General features: G+C 47.6%; 1 protein-coding gene across 5 annotated transcripts; it reads right to left on the reverse strand.

Moving 5' to 3' along the window:
• Positions 1-5,068: 5,068 nt before the first annotated feature.
• PIGR (polymeric immunoglobulin receptor) lies at positions 5,069-23,243 on the reverse strand. Of its 5 annotated transcripts, none has more exons than XM_036015976.1 (11): positions 23,087-23,243; positions 15,838-15,933; positions 14,580-14,921; positions 12,563-13,216; positions 10,990-11,328; positions 10,126-10,449; positions 8,803-8,980; positions 8,266-8,393; positions 7,553-7,684; positions 7,371-7,420; positions 5,069-6,250 (listed from the first exon to the last, which is right to left on the reverse strand). In XM_036015976.1, exons 2-11 carry the CDS (start codon positions 15,878-15,880, stop codon positions 6,155-6,157), a joined length of 2,286 nt encoding a protein of 761 aa, XP_035871869.1. In that variant the 5' UTR covers positions 15,881-15,933; positions 23,087-23,243; the 3' UTR covers positions 5,069-6,154. The 5 variants fall into 5 exon arrangements, with proteins under 5 accessions (XP_035871869.1, XP_035871868.1, XP_035871867.1 ...); XM_036015975.1 differs by having other exon boundaries at positions 7,371-7,429; positions 23,087-23,242; XM_036015974.1 differs by lacking the exon at positions 5,069-6,250 and adding an exon at positions 6,682-6,828.
• Between the last annotated feature and the right edge of the window lie 1,344 nt (positions 23,244-24,587).

Raw genomic sequence — 24,587 nt, forward strand, 5'->3', positions numbered from 1 at the left:
CCAGGCCCTTCACGGCACACTGCTCCACGCTGGCCCCCACACACCAGACTTGTCACGTGCCCTTCACAACACTGAAGGACAACATCCGCAGTGGAATTCAAGTGTGAGGCTCAGTGCAGGTGTAGAGGAAGTGTGTGTGGGGGCGGCAGCCTGCCCTGCCCACTCCTATTTGCGCCTCCACCAGCCCAGAACAGTTGTACTCCTGACTCCCTCCAGCCACCAGGGCAGAGGAGTCAGTGAGCAGCCTCAGGCCTCTGGTTAGAGTGAGTGACTGCCAGAGGTCTTGGGACCCCTCAGCCTCCACCCTTCCCACCTTAGAGGGCTCTGCTTAGTGCCCTACAGCTGTCACATAGCTGGGCTCTGGTATTTGCTGGGTTCCAGGCTTGGGCTTGCCTTGGAGAGAGAGAACAAATGAATGAATGTGTTGTGGGTGTGACTGTGGGCCTGAGTGTGTGAGTGTGAATATGTAGCATGGGCTGTGTAAGAGATGAGTGGTACACAGCTGTGATATATCATTGTGCAAATATACGTGTCATGCATGACAGTGTGAGGTGTAGAGTGGGAATGTGTTATGTGTGACCTGCTAGTGTGTGAATGTATGATGTGTGTGGTGTGTAATGTGTGCCTATGTGATGTGTAGCTAAATGTGTGCATGATATGTGAGTGTGTAATGTGTGATATGTGAATCTGTGTTGTGTGGCAGTGAGTGTGTGATGCGTGGACATGTGGTGTGTGAAGATGAGGGGTTTGCCATGGCTGGGCCTTCCAGGAGGTGCTGGGGATGTGCAAGATGTGTGGGGAGGAGAGATTTTCACATCACGTGTGGCTCAAATAAAACCCTCAGAAACATTGCATAGGTTGTTAAGAGCAAGAATTTGGGGTCTGAGGTTTTCCAGGCGGGAAGTGAATGTCTGGAGTCTGAGGGATCAAAACTTCCAGACCGTGGCTTGTCTAGTTTCTGCGTCCAGATGCTGCCCCAGTGTCTCAGGGTTAGGGCCCCAGAGAAAGACCAACCCTTGGCTAAACCTTAAAGTGGGAAAAGTTTCCTGCCCTTATTGTCTTCTCCCTCTTTTGTTTGTCCGCCATCTAAATTTCATTTCTCCTACCTGACCCAAGGGCCACTGTGTTGCCATGGTGCGCCTACTCCCTGGAGAAGGCCTGAGGAGCCGAAGTGTGCTGATGGAAGGGGCTCAGGGGCCAAACACCCTCTACGAATGATGCCTGATCAGAAGGGATGAGTCTGATGGAAAAACTCAGAGCCCTATCACAGGTAGGTGGAGGCAATAAATGAGACTGGGGAGTGCTTCTAAGTCTTCTAGGAAAATTTCATCTCTGTAGCCACTTAGGTTTTATTGCCCTCCCTGTGTTACAGATGGAAAAGGAGAATATTCCTCATGAGGTTGTCGTGAGGATTGCACGAGGTCAGCATTGCACAGGGTTTAGCGCAGTGCCTGGAATACAGTCTCAGAGCAGTGGGGATTAGCCCTGGTCATTAGGGTGGAGATTGTCATTACCCGTTCTGCTTGGTTACTGCATCACCCTACTTTGACCTCCCATGTGGCCTGGTGCCCAGGGGCCATTTCCTGGGCTTTTCCAGACTGAGGTCCAAGATTCTCAAGTGATCCTCTCCATGCCAGCACTCTCTCCCCAAAGCCAGTCTGTGAGAATCCCCCACCTATTGGACTCCCCAGGGAGCCCACCCAGGCAGAGGCCCCTGGCTCAGCATCCCAAGGTTTCTTGTTTTCGAGAACTTGGATTGTAGACCCTCCTGTCCCAGGGCAAGGCCCTCCATGGAAATGGTGCTTTGGAATGGTTATCCTTCACAGCAAGCTTCCTCATGACTTTCTGCTACAAGAAGTGGTAGAATTTTGCTAAGATTTCTCTCCTGAATGTGGTCATATTTCTGTTGGCATTCTAAGGTTAGAACCAAAATATGTGAGAATTTTGGGTAAATTTTTAATGTGACTTTTCAGCAAAAACCTGGACTTTAGAATGCTCACCATTACACATTCAAATGAAAACCACTGGCGCCGGTGAGGGTGGGCTGGCGGCAGGTCTCTTCGTCGGCCCAGGACGACCTCCAGGCCTCCAGTGCTGGAGCCGCACGGCCCAACCGTCTTCTCTCCCTCCCTGCTCCACTGCTCTCGGCCTTCCGTCTTCTCTCGCTGTGCCCTCGCCTACTTAGACATGCAGTCCTTTCCAGACGATCTCTCGTGATTTTTACTGTGCGGACTCCTGGGTACAGTTCATTATCTCAGAAGAAGCTTGAGTGGCAGGGTCAGGGGACCCCACTTTGTTTCTCTGCCTTGGAGACTAGCTTCCCAGACCATATCCGAGCAATCAGCTATTACCATAAACAGATTCTTAGCCTCAGTAATGCATAGTCATTGTCACATAATGGATTTTTTAAATGAAAAACAACAACAAAAACAAGATAATTCAAGAACTTGAGGAAGATTGTCTTGTCATCAGAAATACTTCAGTAGATCTCTGAATGGTTGCTGGACACCGATCATTGTTAACTGGTTCACCATCATCAAGCCCACAGCTGAGTTGTTTCTCCCTTGCCCTGGGCCAAGTAGTGTTCCTCCAACATTCATGTCTACCTAGAACCTTGGGATACGACCTTGTTTAGGAACAGGAACTTTTCAGGTGAGGCTGAACTAGATGAACTTCAATGACTGATGTCCTTATAAGAAGGTCGTGTGAAGCCACAGAGAGACACACAGGGAGAATGCCATGTGGTGGTGGAGGCAGAGATAGGAGTGATGCATCTACAAGCCAAAGAATGCCAGGGATTACTGGCAACCACCAAAAACTAGGAGAGAGTCATGAACAGATGCTCCCTCAGCTCTTCCAGAAGGAGCCAACCCTACAGATGCCTCTATTTCAGACTTCTGGTCTTCGGAACAGTGAGAGAATAAATTACTGGTTTTAAGCCACCCAGTTTGTGGTACTTTGTTACAGCAGCCCTAGGAAATCAATACACTCCTCCCAGTTGGTGACCTTTTAACTTATTAGTATCTCATGTTGGCTACAGACCAGCTTTCTTCTTCATAGAAGAGTTTCTCTGTCCAACATGCTGCATAAGAAGCAGGTGGACTTTGGGCAGTACATTTTATACTCGTTATTACCTATTGGCATCATCAGTCAAGAATAATATAAAATTGTTTGCAGCTTTAGTACATTTCTTTGCCTTTGATTCTAGGCACTGTGATAGGCTGCCTGAGCTCAGGATCGCAGGTTATTGACATTAATATGGAGACTGCACCTTAATCCTCTGCCTCAGGCACGACCTAGCTTCCCAGGGGTAAAACTGTGATAGGTTTTGACACACCTTGTAGTTTTGGTACTCCTGGAATAATTTGCCCTCATTCCAGGAGAAGCCAGATATGTGTCTCTATTATAGAGATCATAGCTATATATCAGACAACCACCTCTCTTGGCCAGTGAGGAACCTAGGGCTCAGGACTGGGCAATGCAGTTGGTGGAGTTGCAGGGGAGACTGAAAAGGCCCGATGTCTGAGTTCCGTCAAGGGCAGGCTTAGGAAACATGTTACGTCAGGAACATTATGTTCGAGTACAGGGTAGAAGCAAAGGTTCTGCCCCACCTCATTCAGGATAGAAATCTGGAAAGAACTCTCCTAGAGAGAACTCTCCACACACAGAGGCCCTGAGGAAGAATGTGGAGTGGAGTGGGGGCTCATAAGATGACAAGTTTCTGTGCCAGAACTTAGGAATGTCCTTAGTGGACAATGGGGTCCTTTATCTGACCACTGTCCCCCAGTGGACAGTGTGACAGGGGACTTTGGATCAACTGTTCTACAACCTAAGTCACCCTTTAACTAGAGTCTAGGTGATATTCCTATGGAGGGAGTTTGTTCATTTGATTACTTGAGTTTTGATTAATAGCTACTGAATCTTGGAGGATATGCCAGGAAAGTATGAAATTCAAGGTCAAGTATGCTATGCAAGTTTCACCAATAATTTTTTTAATGACAAGAGGAACACTGGTTATACCTGCTTATTCCATTACAAATAGTCTTTTTTTTTATTCTGTTAAATGTATTGGGGTGACATTGGTTAAAAGAGCCAAATAGGTTTCAAGTGTACCCTTGTATGATACATGACCTGCATATTGCATTATGTGCCCGCCGCTCAAAGTCAAATCATCTTCCGTCACCAAATATTTGGCCCCCTTTACCCTTTACTACCCTTCCCCCTCTTCCCTCTGGTAACCACCATACTGTTGTCATCTGTGTCTATGAGTTTCAGTTTCATATCCCACATAAGAGTAAAATCATATGGTTCTTAGCTTTTTCTGACAGACTTATTTTGCTTAGCTGATAACAAATAGCCTTAATTATGTTCTGCAACACAGAGCGTTGAGGTCTTGACTATTCTTTTATTGCAGATAACCTCTGTCCCACTTAGAGGCAGCTTCATAGCCCTCATCAGCCTGGTGCTGGAGATGGAGGAAACTTTGGCTTAGATACATGTCATGGGGTGCCTGGAAGTGGGACCCAAGTGAGCTGCTCTGAAAGGGTTCAAATAGAAGGTATGGGAGAACAGAAAGTATGGGGGAACAGACAATATGGGGGACAAATGCAGTCTGAGCCTCCTTGGTGGCAATCATGGTCTTTAATTATTAATTAAGTCACAGTTTTGATTTGTTAGTGAGTGCCAGCTGGTTGAGGTACAGAGCTCGGGGGGAAATGACCTTAAACCTTAGCTTTTTTTTTTTTTTTTTTTTGGTTTTGTTTTGCTTTTTTTTTTTTTTTTTTTTGAGATTTTACTTATTTATTCAGAGAGAGAGGGGAAGGCAGGGAGAAAGAGAGGGAGAAAAATATTGATGTGAGAAACATCAATCAGTTGCCTCTAGTACACTACCCAAACCGGGAGCAAACCAGCAACCCAGTCATGTGTCCTGACCAGGAATCAAATCGGCAACTCTTTGCCTTGCAGGATGACATCCAACCAACTGAGCCATACCAGTTAGGACAAATTTTAGCTCTTTGGAAATCAGCCCCTCCTTCGCACCATCAAATATCCTCTTTTCTTCCCTTCAACTCAGAACTCTTCCCGTACAGGGGTTATGAGTATTTGACCATTCTCTTATGCTCTTAGGTCCCTGTGAGTGACAGAATGGGAAATGGCTGTCTTCCCTGAGGTGGGGCCTGTGAAAGACCATCCTCCATGTACAGTTTTCTCTTCCTCCTCTTTCTCCTCTTCCTCTTCCTTCTCCTTCTCCTCCTCCTCTTACTTCTCTTCATTCTGGAATTCTCTTTTCACCAGGCAAGCAGGGGCCCTTAGAGAGAGATCTCTGGCCCAGAAAATAGGAGAGAGCAAATCTAGCTTTGACACTAGTGTATCTCACTTAGTGGTCCTGAGCAAACCTCTTCAACTCTCAGGACCTCAATTTTCTCTCCTGTGAAATGTTAAGACTGTGTGTTCATGATTCATTGTATGTATCCCTCAGGGCTTAGTGCTCCAGACATGGTATGATTTCTCCCATCATGGGTAGAGAGGTAAGTACTCTTGATGAGGATTTCAGGTCTTAGTGAGTACATATACCCTGAGAGGAGCTGTGGCTTCCAAGGACTCAGTGATGTTTGCAGAAAGGCTGCAGACTTGGTATGTAGCTTCTCTGTTCATGCATCTAACAGAGTGCCTGGGTGCTGGTAAGGATTCATATATGATATATTTTCAATGAATGAAAGAAGAAGAGAGGATGAATGGGAAGGAGGGAATGGGAGATGAAGGGATTCAGTGAAAAGGAGAATCTTACTGACATCCCATAATCAGGGTGCAGAGAAGCACCAAATGGTCCTCCTTTCTAAAATCATCTCCCCACACATCCTGGGCTCTCTGTTCGACAAGGCCTCTCTAAAAATTTCATTCTCCTTCCACACCTTAGTTGTCTTGTGAGTAATAAGTTCCCTCAGGTGGGAACTCCCCACCCCCAATAGGAATGAGGCCAGGCTGGGATGTCACTAGGAGGGACCAGCACACTCTTTGAGGACAGGTAGGGAAAGCCTAGGTGGGGTGTGAGTGCAGACAGTGAAGCCCCCAGAGCTGAAGGCCCTAAAGATCAGTGTGATTGATTCTGAAGGCGATTGTCAAGCATGGAAGGAGATGGTGGCCAGTGCTCTGCCTAGGCTTCGCTGGGGCCGTCCTGGACATCGGTCACCATGTTGTTGGCTTGGATCAGGAAGGCAGAGTAGGCCATTTCAGCTTCTTCCTTGGAGGACTGAGGGGGCAACAGGAGAGCAGTCAGTGTTTGGAGCAGTGGGTCAGTGGGTGGGGACTGGGGTTAGAGGATACACTAAATATCCTGAATTCATAATTGTGGCCCAGTAACCCAAACCTGTGATGACCCCACGCTTACCAATAGGGACTAATTTTGAGAAATGGAAAGTTGTAGCTTCTAAAAATATCTCCCTCTGTCTCACTACCTCCTTCCGACACGTGGAGTGGAACCCTCTGCTGCCTGGGCCTGTCCCCGGAAGCTCTGCCCACACAGTTCAGTGAGGGCAAGAGGGTCTAGGCTGGTGTCAGCCATGGTGGTTCAGGCTTTTCTTTCTCCACCAGCCCAGAGACACAACCCAAGGCTTGTCTCCAGAGCTAACTCATCCTAATTTTTCCTAATGCTGGGGTCTCTACTTCTCTGAGAGAGAGTAGATATGGTCAACACAATTACCTTGGGATTAGGGAGGCAGAGGAGAGGCTAATATAGGACCCGAAGGCAGGAGTGGCCTCTGATAGGATTTCAAGCGAAGTTGCACTTGGTTGGGGTGGGGGAGCCATGTGAGCTTCCTCCTTGGAGGACTGAGGGACAGCCGGAGAGTAGTCAGTATTTGGAGCAGAAGCTCAGCAGGTGGGGGTCGGGAGGAGAGGATACACTAAATATCCTGAGTTCATAATCTAGTGACTATCAAATTGTCCACCACTAGCAAATGTGTCCCAGGCCCAAGCAAAAAGCTGGTCTTGAGCAAGCTTTCAAGGGAGGGTGGGGACACAGAGTCCATGGGCACCACAGCCCAGGAGGAGCACCGACCTAATCACCAGCCTTTGATTTTTGACCTTCTCACCGTGTGGCTGAGTCTTTCCTGCACGTGCCTTCTTTCTCCCCCAGTCTTCCTCCCTCCTTCGTGTTTATAAACATAGTCCACTTTCTGCCTCTACCCCAGCCACATCAGTGCCACAACCAGTAAAATACATCTCACCCTCAAACGTTTTTCCTGAATGCTGTTCTGACATCAGCCCCCACTGTGAGGTAGTTTATTCTGCTGTCTAACTACAGTCCCTCATGCCATATTTCTTTGTCACCCAAGGGAGAGGGAGGTCTGCTTCTCCCTTCTCACCCTTACCCTCTTTGCCTTCTTGGGCTCTTCAGTCTCCACGGTGTCCTCAGTGGTAGCCATGAACTCTGTGTGAAGATAAGGGAATTAATTAACCCTCATTAGCCTCATATTCCCACTTAGCACAGAGTCAGCTTTAATTCTTGCTCTCCCAGGGGCCAGGCACCCATCCTCTCAAGTGAGGGATATACCATCTTTTCCTCCGAGAGATGTCTCTTGAGTGACTGGAGAGGCTCCTATGTTGTCATTGGCTCCAAAATCCTTGGAGTTCTCAAAGTCTGACATGCTAATGTCTGTCCTGTAGCTTCTAATTGAAATCCGGTCTGTCCAGGAGAAAGAGGAGTTGGTGTAGGGATGGGGCTTGGGACATAGGAGAAGAGGATATGCTGCTTCTCAGGTTGCTCATCTCTGGCTATGACCCAAAGCAGACTGGAAACATTCTGAGTGTCCTCCCCAGTCCCTTTTCATGAATAACCAAGACTCAATATTCCCTGACCTATTTGTCACTCTGTGACCTTTCAAAGCACAGCACCTCATTTGGTCCTCACAACAGTCCTTTGAGGTGGTGTTATGATCACTCTCTTGAGCCCACAGCTTAATGGGGACACCCAAAGTCACACATCCAATTAGTTTCCAAACTAGGCTGGAAGTGCAGGCCCCCCGGCATCCTCCTCTCCTTTTCCTGGCAGCCCTGCCTCTGAACTTAGACCTGAGAAATTGGGAATATCCTTCCAGAGATAGCATTTGGACAGCAGCAGCACTTAATTTAAATTTTGGGTACCTGTGGGTTTAGCTTTCCCCACCTTGCTTTTCCAGTCTTTCTTGAGCTTATGAAAGAGTATGGACCATGGCAGCACTCCCCAAGGGGCTGAAGATGAGAGGCAGGGGGCACCCCAGGGCTCACCAACATTCCTCCTGTGCCGAGCTCTCACCACCGCCACCGCCATGGCTCCCAGCGCCAGCACCAGGGCCAGGGGCACCAGGGTGGAGACCAGTACTGTGGAATTCCCTCCTTGTCCTGCAGAGCTGGAGCTGGAAGAAAGATTCAGTTAATCAGTCACTGAAAAGGAAACCTGGGTGTCCCACAATATGCTGGCAGGTTGGCTCTGGCTAGTTCTTCCTCCCAGGTTAATCCAGTCCCTTCTGATATAGCCCTCCAGCTCCATTTTTCTAAGAAACCTTCCCAGACTTGGGAAAGGCAAGGGCTGGTCCTTCTCTGCATCCTGGGTCTGGGAAATTGAACTGGATGGTAAAGGCTGCCCCAGCCAGCAGAGAAGGGCAGAGAGTGACCCCAGATGCTCCTAAGCACAAGCAGAGGCCATGAGGACTGCCCTCACTATTGGTAAGCTGACAGGCTCTGCTGCTCAGATCTGGTGGCCCAGCCTCAGGTCTTCTTCCTCTGAGATGTTCTTTGAGTGGGGAGTCCCAAATCCTTCCTTACCTGCTGGGGTCTGCGGATGCTCTGCTCCCACCGTCTGGGTCTCCAGTATCCTCCACTACTACTACTCCTTCTGCAAAACCTCTGGGATCCTGAGCGACTTTGTTCTCAATCTGTCTGACACCTTGTTCTACCACCTCCTCACCAGGAGCTGCGTTCACTTGGCTGACATCTTGCGACCCTTGGAGAGAGCAGAGTGGGACTGGGTTATGGCTCTTTCTCTATGTTTTCACTCCTTGAGGTTAGGGAGTCTGTGGAGTTAGACTTTATTATGGGTCAGAATGAGCATTCAAAGCTGTTAGGGGAGGGTCCCAGATAATGCTAGAAATAGAGTGATGGTCTTCTCTTGTTTGTCACAGATGATCTCTGTCCCATTAACACCAATTTCATTCTCATCTACAAGGCTCTGTATCATAGATCCAACTGTGCATAAGGGCTGACGACTCAACATTTGGGGACAGGGAGGTTTTTCACAGCTTTAAAAACCCTACCCAAGGCCTCCTGACTATAGGGCTGGGTGACAGTGCTGGCTCTGCTGGTAGCTTGGCACTGGATCCCTCAGTGAGGCTGACCAGCAGGACCCAGGCATAGTTGCATTTCTAGAAGGACTAAAAGTATCCTCAATGGTGATCAAATAGCTCATGTGACATTCTAAAAAGAGATGTGAAATGCAAACTTACTAGAAGAGACTGCCTTAAATTTTTTCATCAGACCTTGTGGGAGAAGGCCTCTGGCTGTGTTGTAGAGTGGGCTTTGGCAGAGTGTATTGCATATGACAGTGACTTGGAAATTGCTATATAAAAAGGAAGACCTCTACATTTAAAAAGGTTTTCAGCCCTGGCTGGCATAGCTCAGTGGATTGAGCACAGGCTGCGAACCAAAGTGTCACAGGTTCGATTCCCAGTCAGGGTACATGCCTGGGTTGCAGGCCATGACCCCTAGCAACCGCACATTGATGTTTCTCTCTCTCTCTCTCTCTCTCTCTCTTTCTCTTTCTCTTTCTCCCTCCATTCCCTCTCTAAAAATAAATAAATAAAATCTTAAAAAAATAAAAAAATAAAAAGGTTTTCAAATGGCCTGAAGGGGCAACTATGGGACTTGTCTTGAGGCTGAGATTAAATGGCAAACTCACTCTTTTTCCTTAGCTTATGTGTTTATTTGGGTTGCCTTTTTGGAGGGCTGAGACTATGTGGGGGCTAAATCTCCCCTGCCCCAGCCTCTTAGAGCCAAACGTGCCCCCTCACCCCAACCCTGATGGAGAAGCAGTCAGGCAGGAGCCTTTCCCTGGAGTCCAGGGAGGAGTAGGCCTTGGCTTTGGAGACTTACCCTTTGCCTTCTCCTTGACCTCCACGTAGACAGCTGCAGTCTCTCCAAACCGGAGGCCCTCCTTCACCCCGCACCAGTACCAGCCCTCGTCCTCCTTTTTGACTGGATTCAGGATCAGGGAGGTGAGCTGGTTGTTTTGGTCACAGCTCACAGAGGGCTGCTTGGTGCTGTTGTCTTGGATGGGCAGGGCCTTGCAACCTTTGTTGCTCCACTTGCACCAATATTTCTCGTAGGGGAAATATTTGCACGGCGAGTGGCAAGGCAGCTCGAGAGTCTCTCCCTGCCATCCAATGGCGTTCTTGGGTACCTTGAGGTTTGGCTCTCCTGGAGCAGGGAGGGAGGGGAGAATAAGCACAGAAGTTGGCACTGCTGATGCTGCTGCAGGGAAATGACTGTGGTGGGGACCTTGGTCCGCAGCCCATTTCCTCTTTGAACAGCACTAGAAACAATAACATTATCCTGAATGCATAGGAAATGTAATTATGCACCTATGTAACAATTATTAGGAGTGACCACCACAAATCAATCAGTCTGTCAGAGAACATAGAATCTTGCCAACTGGCTTCAGCTTGCCTTCCTTGCTCTTCTTTTTGGACTCAATACAAAGAGCTGTGCTCTACTGCAGGTAGGTCATGCTATGTATGGTGGTTCAGAGAGTGAACACTGCGTGCAGGGAAGGGTGCTTGTTGCAGGTGTGAAAACATGGCCTCACCACAGGTAGGCTTTCTCCTGATGTCTGTCTCATCAGCATGGAGGTGGATGAAGTGGAAGGGAGAATGGTTGGGGGTGCTGCTGCTGCTGCTGACTGGGTGGGGAGTGGTCCTGAGCTGCCTCCCTTCCCTCTTGCCCCAGTTCAGCTCTTACCTTCGACAATCTTGAGCTCCACTGTGAACCACCAGTGAGTGTTGCCGCTGGTCAGACACCAGTAGAATCCGGCATCCTCGTTGGTGAGCTGGTTGAGTATGACCGTGTAGGTGCCATTGCCTGGCTCTTCATGCAGGACAAGCCGGCCCCTGTATTGTTTGTACTCCTCCTTATTACTCAGTCCCATGCTGTTCACCACCTGTGGGCAGCCACTTTTCTCATTCCAGCGACACCAGTACTTCATGCTGTTTCTGTCCTTAAGGTTGTAGGGGCAGAGCATGGCCACAGAGCCCCCTAGCACACCTTTCACCACAGAGGGACTACGAGGGATTGTAGTCTCTAGAAGAACAGACAGATGGGATGGAAGAACCCCAATATCGTCAGAGGCAGGCTCTTCCCCCTAGTCTCAGCCAGGTGGGGAGTGAGGTTCAGACTAATCACCTCACCCTCCTAGGAAAATGAGTCTTTTGTAATGCCATAGAGCCTGTAACTGGAACCACCCAACCAGACCCTGTAAACCTCACCACTAGTCAAGACATCTCATTCCCTCTTTGCCCCATTCTGAGCAGAAACTGGAAGGAGTTAAGGAGAAACTATCGGCTCCTCTCTTTGGGCTTCCTATAAAACCTTCCTCTCTATAAGTTTTTGCCTATTTACTAGTTTGTCTCACAAAAATAGCCTAGTGGATTTTCCCAAATTAAGAAAATACACTTAGAACAGTATGATTTAAAATGTAAACTGTGTAGCACAGATAAGTTTATTGCTAGGACCCTGAGGGCCCTTTTAAAGAGAAGGACAGCCCTTCTCTGAGCAGTTCATGCTGAGGTTCAGTGAGAACCCTGGGTGACTGAAATTGCTGAGAAATGTGATAGAGACCCTAAGCCAGATGCAGAAATGATGCCCAAAGAATGTGAGCCCCTTAAAAGTCACAAGGGCAGTGACATTGAACTGTAAGTACTGGTTGGAGGTTTCTTATGAGGATCACTGTATGCAGAGTGGTCCAGAGTGAGAAGCAGCAGGGATTTCTACCACATCGATGGCTCGCTGAAGTAGAGCTAAGTAAGCCAGACCTTGCTGAATGACAATTAACCCTAAGAGATATTAAAGAGGAAAATTTAGAGGCAGGGCATGGTCTTCCTGGGAAAGCTTTGAGAGCAAGACAAGCCCCTCTTTCTGCCATCTGAGTGTAAGGCATGAGGTACCATTCTGCTATGGGTAAGGGAGTGCAAGCCTAGCCATGGCCCTGGGATTCTGAGTTATGTCCTCATTGCAGCTCTCTGAAACCCAGACAATCTATGTGCCTTGCTTCAGTCAGGAGCTTGACTCTCCTCATTTCTATTAACCAGGGCAAGCCATCAAAATGATGACAGAGAAGAAGAATGAAAAGATAACACAAGGCCGAGGCTGTGTTTTCTAGCTGTCCTGAACAGCTACTCAGATAGCATCCACTTCAGGGCTTGTCTGTGGACAGGTATTGTTGACCGACTGATGAACATTGAATAGATTCATAGGGAGTGAAGTAGGCACTCACCTGCCAGTCACCCCACCTCTTCTTCTTTCTCTCAAGTCTTACCTTCGTTGACGAAGAGTTGCCAAGCCTGGGTGGCCCAGCCTTCTTCAGGCTCACCATCAGAGTGGGCTCCACACTGGTAGCTTCCTGCATCTTCTTTCCTCAGGCCAGTCATATGCACACTGAAGAAGCCCCTTGCCTTGGGAGTAATCAGGACCCTTCCATCAAACGCCTGAGCAATCCTCCCCAGTGTGTTGATGACCAGTTCGCAAGGTTTCCCTTTGACCTCCCGGCACAGAAATTTGGGCAGATGTGCCACCTCGGAGCCCACAGCACAGTCAAAGATCACAGAACCCCTCAGGTCTCCATAAAGTAGCTCAGTGTCGGGTTTCAGCACACCCAGGTCAACATTGCTCTTGTCACTGTTAGAATCATCCCCAGCCTTGCAAACATACGCCCCAGCATCGCTGAGCTGGACTCGGTTGATGACAAAGCTGTAGGCTGTTTGGCTGGTGCCCTGAATACTGATGTGAGCTCTGTTGTTGTAGTTAGGGTTCACAGACCCACTGGAGTCGATGACTAGGACACAGGTCTCTCCTGTCTTCTTGCACACAGACTTCTTCTTATCAGCATTCTCAGGCTTGAAAGGGCAGTTGATAGTCACTGTTCCACCCAGCTCTGCTGTGTAGACTTCAGTGTCATTTCGGAGCCCAGGACCTGCAGGATGAGGGGTGGGAGGCAAGTTGTGATTTCACTTTCTTAAGACATAGGACAACTCAATGTTTCCAGTGAGGGTCTGGGTATGCCTGTCACCTGGAATGTCCTCCCCAAAGAGACAGTGTCAGAATGTCTTCCAAAGCCCAGCTTTACTGCTGTTTCCTCCACGAAGCCCTCCCCAGGCTGGCTCTAATCATTGCCTCTTCTGTGTTCTCTGTTCTTACATCTGTACCATATACATCCAGTCTGGTTATAGGTAATTTTGTTCCCCACAGACTGGAAGTCCTTCGAGGGCACAGACACTTTATATGTGTTCAACTCCCACACAGCACCTAACACGATGCCTATACACAGTAGGTGTCCAAAATAATGTGTTGAAATGAACAGAATAAATGTTAAGTACAAGGGGGTGGATTTCAGTGTATTGTGAGAGATTTTCAAAAATTTGTAACAATCTAAACATGGAATGCACTTCTTTGTGAAGTAATGAATTTCTGCCAAATGTAAATACAGTGCTTGATCGTAAGTGCTTACGCATTGTCTCCACTGTTCTTCTGAATGTTCTACACAGGGTGAACTCCAAGCTCTCCTTGGATCTTAAGACGTTTTGATTTTACGAACCTCTATGACACCTAAATGAACTCTTTATTTGGCCCACAGATAACACTAAGCACAAAGGGCAAAACGTGTCTTTGGGAATCCCTCCAAATTTCTACCCTTAGGCTTTTCTCTTTTAATTTTCCTTGATTACCTAAAATGCCCTTGTCATTGAAACCTTGTCACTAAATCTTTATTTTTTTTCTTCTCTCAGTTAGAACAACCTTGTTCAGGGGCCCATCTTTTCAAAGCTCTGGTCTTTGGGCAAGAACTGGCTATTTAGTTTATGCTGAGAGTGTTGATGGACTAATGGATCCCAGGTAAAAAATGCATTTTCAAAGAAGCCTTCTGGTACCCAAGGTCTTGATTTAAAGAGTACACTAGTGGAAAGAATTTAAAGATCCCTCTAAATCTCTCCCTGCCTTTTCTATTTCCCTCAGCTCATAGACCTCCTGTCCTACCTGCACCAAACATAATGAGCAAATTGTCCTCCTGATGCCCTTCTAAGCCAGGGCCTCAATAAAACCCTAAAATGTATATATAGGCCCTGAAGACCTCAAAAGGCCCACCTGCCATCCCAGGTAGGTGCTGTCTGTCTCATTCTCATGTTCTGTGAAAGGGCCTTGCTTCTGGAGGGAGGAGGACCCACAGCTTCCCCCACCTCCTGCTAGGACACCCTCTCTCTCAGGACCTTCTTCCTCAAGCCCTCCCATTGCCCCCAAGATGATTCCCTCTCACTTTCCCACAGAAGCCCAAGGATCCTCACCTGGGATGACCTCCAGTTTCACATCAAAGAATAGGCCTTGGTTGACAGTGCCCACACCACACTTGTAGTGCCCAGAGTCCTTCTCGGTGAGATCGCTAATGTCTACCACAAACATGTTGCTTTCTGGGAAGTTGGTGATGTTGGCTCTGTCTTCATACTGCTTGGAGATGTAGGTATCTGAGATGAGGGTTGTGCAGCGGCCCTTGGCTCCCTGCTGGCACCAGTACTTCCGGGAATGCCGGTTGACAGAGGTGTCTGGATAGTAGCATTTGATGGACACTGAGCTGCCTCCCACTCTGCTCACCTCCTGGGGACCAAAGATGGGACTCTTCATGGAGACCACTGTGGAGACAGAGAACAGAGGCTTTCTAAAGGCCGTGGGAGGTAAAGCCTGCTTAAGGGATCCCAAGAGCCTACCTCAAGGAGATAAAATTTACACCTTAAACATGGGCCTTCTGTGGATTATTTACATGTCCTACAGCTAGACAATTGCTGCTGTTGGGAAAAAAAACTGATTAATCATTACTGAATTCTAACTGTAATGTCTTAATGACAACCATTTAAAGGACAGTAGAATGCAAAATTATTTAATGGTATCCCTTGTTTATTTAAAAAACACTTTTGTCCCTGAGCAGTGTGACTCAGTTGACTTGGTATTATCCTGCAAACCGAAAGCCTGCTAGTTTGATTCCCAGTCAGGGCACATGCCTAGGTTATGGGTTTGGTTCCTGATCAGGGCATCTGTGAGATGCAATCAATCGATATTTCTTTCTCACATTAGTGTTTCTCTCCCTTTTTTTCTCCCTTCCTTCCCCTCTCTCCAAAAATAAAAATTAAAAAAATAAATAAAAATAAAAATAAACTTTTGCAGGTTGCTACACTTTTGAATTTGTTGTCTGTTATTTCCTTATATTTCTAATAACATTTTGTAGATTATTTTCTTTTTTTCCCAGGTAAAAATATTGAGAGCCAGGAAGGATAAGTCATTTTCTCCAAATCCCATAGCAGCTCATAGTTCAAGGTCAAGGTCTTTTTATAATTCCCAGTGAAGACCAGACCCTGGCCTTGAAATGAGAAACTGCCATTCTTATTTCTGATCCCCAGTCCATTTTCAGACATGGCCTTTCCGAACCATCTGTGTGATACCTTCTCGAGAGAGTGCATCTTTTGAGAAGGGCATTCTTGGGGATGGGCTGGATCTCAGTGTCCCCAGGGAACTGGATCCTGCAGGGAGTGGGCTGTGACCTGGCAGACTCACCTGGGAGGACGGCCAGCAGGCAGGCAAGGAAGAAGAGTGTCATCGCTGGTGGATCCCTCCAGGCTGTGTTGCCCAGTCCAATTTCTTGCTTGGATGCTGGAAGACAATAGCATGAAGTGATGAAGCTCCTAAGTCTTCCAAGTCTGCCTGACCTTAGAGCTCCTGGCACACCTGTTTGGTTTTGTATCTTTAGCAAAGGACATAAATCCTACTGAAAGAATGAATGGCTCCACCTTTCTCATTAGAGCTCAAAGCCTCATCATCCCACAGTGCTTTTTGTCCCTCAGAAGTTATAAAGTAGATTTTTATCTTCTCAAATCATCTGTATGTTCCTTTGGGAGAGAGACACAAGTGCCATTTCTTTTGTATTCCCACCTGGGAGGCATGGTGCTGGGCAGAAACTGTAAGAGCTCAGGATAGCTCGCTGGGTGATTGGTTACTACCAGCACATGGCCCCATCTCTCTGTCTCAGCTTCCATCCCTAGGAGATGGAGGGGGGCTGGCATATTTTATGGTGTGTTCATATGAGTAAGCCAAGGCCCATAGAGGAATCCTAGTAAGTCACACATGTAACAGCGATGGGCATGACCACTGTCAATTGTGTTCTTATCTGTGTGAAATAATGCAGGTGTATTATCTCATTTAAACTTGACATCAGCCTGTATAGGGTAGGTCTTCCTATCCATATTTTAGATAGGAAAAAATGAAAGGTTAAAGGGTAAGTGATTTTCTCAAGGGTGGGTGGGGTAGGGGTGGGGAAGGTGGGGTGAGATTTGAACCCAGCTTTGTTGGACTCCAAAATCCAAGCTTTTAACCTCTCCCACTGTGCTGTATTACACCTCAAATAGAGCACCACGCCTATCCCATGTGCTTATTCCTGTTTTCTTAGAGCCTCCATTGCTTACCAAAGCATTGTCCTTTACACTATTTCACTGGAGCTTTATAATTTCCTTTTAAATAAGACAGAACAGATATAATTATAACCATTTTATGGATAAGAAAATCAAGATCTTGAGATTCTGAACAATGTGCCACAATTTTCCAGAGACTTGGTTCTGGTGTCAGGTGTTATGGCCTTTTTATCTTGCCTGGGTAGGGCAGGCAGACGAAGATGGAGAATCCAAGTCAAGGCCGGTCAGAGGGTGCAGCGCATGAGGACCTTGTCCCATCTGTGAACACAGCCTAGGACTGGGGAGAGCTGAGGGTCCCAGGGCCCAGCCTGATCACGGCTATTTTCAGGACATAAGCTGCAGCCCACAGGAGGAGAGGGGAATCTCCACTTTCACACAGACTTTGATAGGCTTTACACTTTGGGATGAACTTGAAAACAAGAGTGTTAAAGGAGGAAACCATGTTCACAAGCCTGGGTAGTAATGAGCCCCCATAAAGATAAGAAAGCTCAAAGTGGTAGAAGGATCAGGACAGATCTCCCAGGCCCCCCTTACTGCCCCAGCCCCTGCTTCTCTCCCAGCAACTCCCGTTGTTGTGAGCTTGAGCCAAAGGCAATAGAGCTGTTTATCTTGGTTAATTCTTTTCCGTGAGGGAATTTCCCAGCAAGGAACCTTTTTATTTCCTTGTGGAGATAAAGGTATTCTGTTTCTCTAGTTCTTTGGATGAGGAAAGGGAGCAGGTTAGGGGAGATGAGGACAGATATGCATGTCAGGTGGCAACTTGAGGCTATCTTGATTCTGGTTAATTGCCCTGGACCTTTCACACCAGGCCAATGATTAATCTCTGGAGTGAGGCCTTAGCCAAATGCCAGCCTCAGTCCCAAGCTGGATATGCACAGGGGATGCTGGCTGGGGGACCACCTGACTGAGCAACTTGAATCACCATGAGAGAGGCTCCCAGGTGGGAGCAGGTGTCAGAAGGCTGAGAAATCTGTCTCCTCTAGAATGCATGAGACGGCTGGCTGCTCAGTCCTGGGGAGTCCACCACCTGCCATTTGCAATGGCCTTGGCTTCACTGACAGATGGGAGGACAGACCACCTCATGCTGTTTTAAGAGCCTAAACCAACAATGTCTCTCCTTGGTTCTGTTTCCTGTTCTTGCCTTTAGATAAACACGCTTCCTAATATTTCTTTGAGACAGGAATGGGTCTTTCCATGAACTGAGCTGGGGGATGCAGCTCTCCTCTGGATTAATAAAAATGATTCACCCTGGGTTACAGAGAGTCAGATGCCAGGTTTTCCAGTGAGGGCACTGACTTCCAGCCCAGGCTTCCTCTCATGTGTGACATGTTTGGATGGCTGTTGGTGTCTATGTCAGGGGGAGGATACACTTGTGTACCCATCACACTTTGCACAGTCTTGGGCCATGGATGAAAGCATCTGGCATGCACAGCTAGAAGGTCAAAGCTGGCAAAGGGCGAGCTTGGTGAGGAAATACATAGTTTCCTCACCAAGCCAGGGGAGAGGGCAGGAGGGCGAGGGCACCCACACTCTTAGGAACAGAAAATCTTTGCCCAAAGCTAAACTAGAAGCATGACTTCTCTGTTAACAGGTGAAAGAACCCTGGGCTTAGAGTGTTATTAGGGATCTCTTCCTCTCAAAACCAGACTTTCTTCCAAACCTGGGAGATTCAGGTCTCGCAGAGGTCCGAGTGCCATGGTGGAGCTAGATTTAAGGATTTATTTAAGGAAAGAGCACAAAAAGTATTGGGCACCTACTATGCACCTGGTGCATTTCTAGCTTCTTATATGACTCATCTGTCCTCACAACAACCCAGGAGGTAGATTGATTATCTTCATGTTGCAGATGGGAAATATAGGGCTTAGAGAGAGTCTTGGCCCCAAGACCCGAAGTGGAATTGGATCACTACCCTATTATCACTGCTTGGATGAGTGGAGAGGCCTATTCTTTTGGGATATACAAAGGCTAGTATATCATGCATGAAGGCACCTCTCTGGTTCTTAAAATAGGGGTTGTATTTTCACTGGTAAGGATGGGATGTTCTAGATCATTTCATTTTCTTAAATATATCTGCCCTGATATATTTATAACATGGCTACATAACTGTGGTGTGGGGAAGGGATATAGGCCATGCTGGAGAATAGCGTTTGTCTCCTTGTTAAATTAATCTAGCTTGCCCCTCTTTAGTTGCAATGACTGATCTTCAGGTCTCATAGCTTGAGTCCAAACATTGTCCATCAAATGTTAGGTTTCCTTCTTTTTCAGAGGGAGAAGATCTCCTGGACCAGGTCCTGGTTTGCTATTGATAAGCCATATGGCCTTCAGCAACTCTGGGCTCTATGTCTGTTTGGTACACAGCAGAGGTTCATCAGTAGGGCCCTGACAGCCCCAGGGGCTTCAGGGGAACAGAGAGCATGCACTGTGGGGACTTGAAACCAAGTTCACCAAGTTCACGGTTTCTGACATCTTCTTGTGAATGTGAATTTGGAGGAGCAGGAAGCTTGGAGCTCAGAGAAGTAAAGAGCGCTGGCCTGGTTGGAGAGGGAGCTTTTCTTGGCCTGTACCGAACAACCCCTTTCCATATTTCCTCTACTCACTCCTGAGCCCTTTTGGAAATACACTGTCACCTCCTGTGGGTGCAGGGGCCAAGCACAGACTACAGTGAACTCAGAATCTACAGCACCACTAGGGAGGGAGAGCAGTCTGTGTACTTTGGAAGGGCTTAGACCTGTGGGAGCTTAGAATTTATAGTTTATGTAAGCCCTGGAGTGTGAGAGAGTCCCAAGTAAATGCAATGTTGAGGGAAGGGAATTGGAATTCTTGAGAGCAGGTACCTGGAGAAAGAATAGCCAAGGGGTTGAAGAATGCATGAGCTAGAAATATCTAAGACATTCTGGTCCTTTCCCTGTCTAAGTGACCTGCTGTCAAGGCAAGACTGAAGCAGAAATTAAGCATTTCAAATATCAGCTCCATGAAGCTCTGGGAATAAGCCTTGTGGATTTCCACGTCTCAACAAAGACTTAGAAGCCCCATTATTGACTCCATCCCACTTTACCCTGATGTGTAGGTATTTATCTCATCCATTCTACAAGACAGCAGGCTCCTTGAAGGCAGGGGCCAACTACATCAATCTGTTTATCCCCAGGGGGCCTTGCAAGAGAATGCCTGGCAAGGACCTGCTGCATAGCAAAGACTGATGGGACAGGGCATGGTTACATTCTCACATCTTCTTTCTGAGAAGGGAGAAGTCAGAACTGATTTCTCTCGCTTTGCCAAAAGCCTTCTTGGTTTGGGACACTATAGGGACAGTAACATAAAGAAGAGTCTGGAGGATGGAGAACAACCCAGAGTCCCGAGTCCTGCTCTGTCATAGGCTACAGAAGACCTCTACCACTTGGGCTCAACTTTCTTACTTGTAAAATGGGCTTTGCAGTCCCTGACTCTTCTGGATTGAAGGGCTACTGTGGGATGGGAAAACATGGAGAGGGATAATAGGAAAGTGTATATGGAGGCACTTTGAATAGTATAAAGTGCTCTTCAACTCTAAGAGGTTGCAGTTTCTTAAACACAGAGGACTGGGATCCATGGACTTGACTTTCATGGCTGCTGTGCAGTTGGAGAGTGGCCAACAAAGCATGGACTCATCAGCTTGGTTCTTAGCTCTTTCACTTCGGGGCCATGTGATTTGGGGGACAGGAGGTTTAAACTCTTTGAACCTCAAGTCCTCATCTGTAAAATGAAGATAATTGTACCTAGTATGGAGAATTGCCATGAGGATTACATGAAACAACTTTAGTGTTTTTAGTGTCAGGATTTAAAAGATGCTAGTTTCTTATACATCTCCTCTCTAAAATCAACAGTCTTCTCTTTTTCTCACCTTAGAGTGAGAAGTGAATAGAATTCTATTAATTGGGCATCCTTTGAAGGTGGATGGCACTGGGGGTGAGCTGCTCAGATTGGACCAGCATGGCCTGAAAGAGGAGACACGTGTTATGTAGTAGGATAGAAATGGTGGATGGTAATTATAGCTAGCACATACTGAATAACTTCCAAGTGCTCTACATGTGTTAACTCATTTAATCTTTGCAGATACCCTAAAAGATAGAGTTAAGTGGGCCAACCCATTTCACAGAGGAGACAACTGAGGCACTGAGAGTGAAAAATTTGCCCACAGTTACACAGTTGGTAAGTGGCTGTGATGGGATTCAAAGGCAGTGCTCTGGATGAAGAGTATAAGCTCTTTGTCACTATGTTATACTGCAGAGGGTCTTGGAGTTGCAGGGAAACAGCTGGGAGGAGAGAGAAGGAAATGTAATATTAGAGAAGTTAGTTCAGTTCTCTGCTCTCCACCTTTCACAGAAAAGTTACTTCCTGCAAAAGGACACCTGAACCCAGAGATACATGCCAAGAAGAAGTTTCCTCTGGAAAAATAATAATAGCTGCTATTTAATCGGCACTTACAATGTGTAGGGCATGTTACATTTGTGTCCTGTGACTAGACACATTGCCTCCAAAGCTTCTTTCTACTATGTCATACTGTGTCAAAGCCAGGGACTTGGTGACCCTGGCCTTAGCCCTCAGAGATGGGCCAAGACATGGATGTGGGGAGTCTCTGCTGAGCACATGCATGAATAATATACTACCTTTAAAAAAAGGTGGTTATTTTGTTTTTCAGGTGATATCAAAATGTCCCCATCACTAAATCAAAATGGCTGTGCTGGAATGTTGTCATTTGTACTGTGGGTGACTTTACACCATCCATGTTAACTCACAGAATCTTATTATCCTGACTGTAAAATGGGATTGTGATACCTACCTACCCTGCCTGCCTCCTAGGCTTGTTTTGGGTGGGAATGAGACTGACGCCACGGTAGGTGGATTTACCATATGGAAGCTGCTGCTGTCACACTCTTTATTAAACAGTCACCGAGATCTAGAGTAGGGGTTCCCAATCCCTGGGCCATGGACCAGTACCAGTCCATGGCCTGTTAGGAACCTGGCTGCATAGCAAGCAGGCGAGTGAGCGAACCAGTCCCAGGTGCCAAAAAGATCGGCAACTGCTGATCTGGAGGCGCTCAGGGACAGGCAATGATCGCAGAGCTAGATGCTCTCCTGACTTCTGGTTCATGGCCTTTTGTGCTACAGCACCACATTTAGGCCAGGAGAAGGCTGGATGGAGAGTTCCAGAGCTGGCGGTGGGCAGACCAGATGGTGGTCTTCTACCCTAACCCATGAATTGGCACATCCCCTCTCCAGATGTTAAGGAAGCTGTGATTCCCCTAGCGAAGGGGAGAGTGACAGCGAAAGCTGTGTCCAAAACAGCGCCAGCAGCTTGGGTGGCCCCAGGCCTGAGGCAGCGGCAAAGAGGGAACTGGGGCAGTGCGGTGTGGAGCTTGTACAGCTGTGCTTGTGCTGGAGGGTCTGTGGCTGGCTTGGGGACACTATCAGGATGGGCAAAGGGAGAGCACGGAAGGGGGAAAGGCCTATGTCTGAGGCCTCCTGGCTGCAGACCTGCAGGGAACACAATTCTCCAGAAAGCTGCCTATGCCTGGGAGGGGGTCCTGACTACTTTACTTGCTTACCCTGGGAGGACCTCATTTTTCCCCAACTTAGCAAGGGCAGGAGGATATGGTGATATACATTATGGAGCAAAGCTGGGGTGAATTGGAAAGGCTCTCAGAGCCCCCTCGAAGCCCAGGGAAAGTTGCTGCATGAACCCTCACCAGAAAGCTGGGGAGGGGGAAAGAGTCAGGCTGGGGGAGTAGCCAGGCACTTTCTGTGCATTATCTTATCCAGATCTGGTGCTCAACAAGTCCTTGAATAACTAAACTAAATTAAAAAACACCAAGCAATTGTTTTTTTGCTCTAGAGTTTTCAAAGCAATTTCACACATGTTTGAACCTCACTTTTAAACCTCGAATCAACCCTAATGACAGGTGCTATTTTTTGTCCACATTTTACAGGTTTAAGACTAAGGCTCAGAGAACAGTTAGGTGACTTGGCTAAGGTCACGCATTTAACCCATGGAGGAGTTAGTAGGGAATTCAGCCACCAAACTTAGAGAATAACTACACATGCTCACCAGACATTCCTTCTTCCCACCTGCTAATACTTCGCAGAAAGGGGGTGAGGGCTTCCTTACACGTTCGCCCTTACCCATCTCTCTGGGATATGCACCTCTGCTCCCCAAGCATATGATCAGTCACACAGGCTGCAGCTCTTGTCCTCACCCCACTCTGGAAGCCTGAGTGTTATGAATGTAGGTGATTGCCTAAGCCACCATCCCAGGCCCTTCCAGAGGGCATCCCATCTGGGGATCCCAGAGTAGCCACACTTACTTTTAGACACTTCCTTTTCTCCCGTCGACTCAGCCTCGGGGGAACAGCCTGCCGGCCAGTCCGAAACCCCTGCCTTCCTAGAAGCTGCCAGCAGGACACTGGATGCTGCTGCCAAACTGAAACTATGTGCAGTGCTTGACCCACACCTGGGTTCTTAAAGGGACACTCTCCCACAGGCATGGCGGCCAGCCAGGTGCACGTGACTCTCACAGATCCCTTGCTTTCCTTCCCTTTGGACTTTCCTGACTGCCTCCATTTGCTTCCCCCTGACCTTGGGAAGACTGTTCATTGGGAACCCTCCATGAGTGCAGCTACAGGGTTTGAGACAGGGTACCCAAGCACGAACAGCCTTTTCTGCCACTTTCTCGCTGCAAGACCATAGGCATAGCAACTTTGTATTTCTTTTCACCTGGAAAACAGGAATAATAACACTAAACCTGTAGGCTGAAGGTATAACCCGATAGCAGAGGTAAAACATCTGGTCCAGTGCATGGTATGAAATTTATATGCATTGGATGAGGCACAGGTGGTAAGAATTGGTCCCATTCACTTGGGAACACTGCCACCCAATCTCTAGTATACCTGGCCTGGACTGAGCCCATGCTACACATCTCCTTCGGCGCCCCTTGGCCAGCTCCAGTGTTTCCAGGAACTTGGGGGACCACAGCTGTTTTCACTTCCTAGAGGAATGAAAGATACCTGCTGCCTCGAGAATGGCGAGCCTCCATGTCTTGTCACAACCTGGGCTCTGAACCGCATTTAAGAAGGTGCGGATCTGCGGAGCTGGGATAGAAACCTTCCCTACCTCAGTTCATCCCTGGCAATCTTCTGCTCATGACCTGGTTAGGATGCTCATGTGACCCCCAAATGATCTTAACAGTCCAGGGTCACAGAGTAAAGCCCACTCCCCAACACACACACACATGTCCCCACCCCTCACCCTGCTCCACACAGAATCCTGACCTTTCTTAACTGTGCAGGCCTGACCCAGGCTCTCCCTGAAGCATCCTACAAGCCAAACCCCAGAAGGGGAAGGAGAAAAGAAGAAATAGAGCCCTGGAAAGCACAAAACAGTCAGAGCCTAGGTATTATTTTAACTCACCACTCACTCACTGGTTGGTATCCATCCACAATCACAAGTTTGGATGGCAAGTATAGAAACCATGTCTTCCATTAAGGAGCTTAATTTCAGACCCTAAGCACGCAATCTGACTAATGTAAGAAATAAATGACCTAGTCACTTCCAGGCAAACTAGTTACAATTCAATGGTATCTCAGTCCCATCATTCCTGATTTGAAACTCAGTCTTGTTCTGGATCTTCTTTCCTTTTCATCTCCTTCTCTCCTCTGGAGTTTATGTTAAGTCTGGGGTACGTGGGCCCACTGAATCCTCGGATAGAAACTAGATGATTGTAGGGAGAGAAGGAGCACACCCATCAAACTATTGCTTCTCATGCTGCCTCGGGGGCCCCAGATCTACCCCCCATCCCGTGTTCCCTTA

This window comes from Phyllostomus discolor, chromosome 14 (assembly GCF_004126475.2).
Source record: "Phyllostomus discolor isolate MPI-MPIP mPhyDis1 chromosome 14, mPhyDis1.pri.v3, whole genome shotgun sequence".
NCBI lineage: Eukaryota > Metazoa > Chordata > Mammalia > Chiroptera > Phyllostomidae > Phyllostomus > Phyllostomus discolor.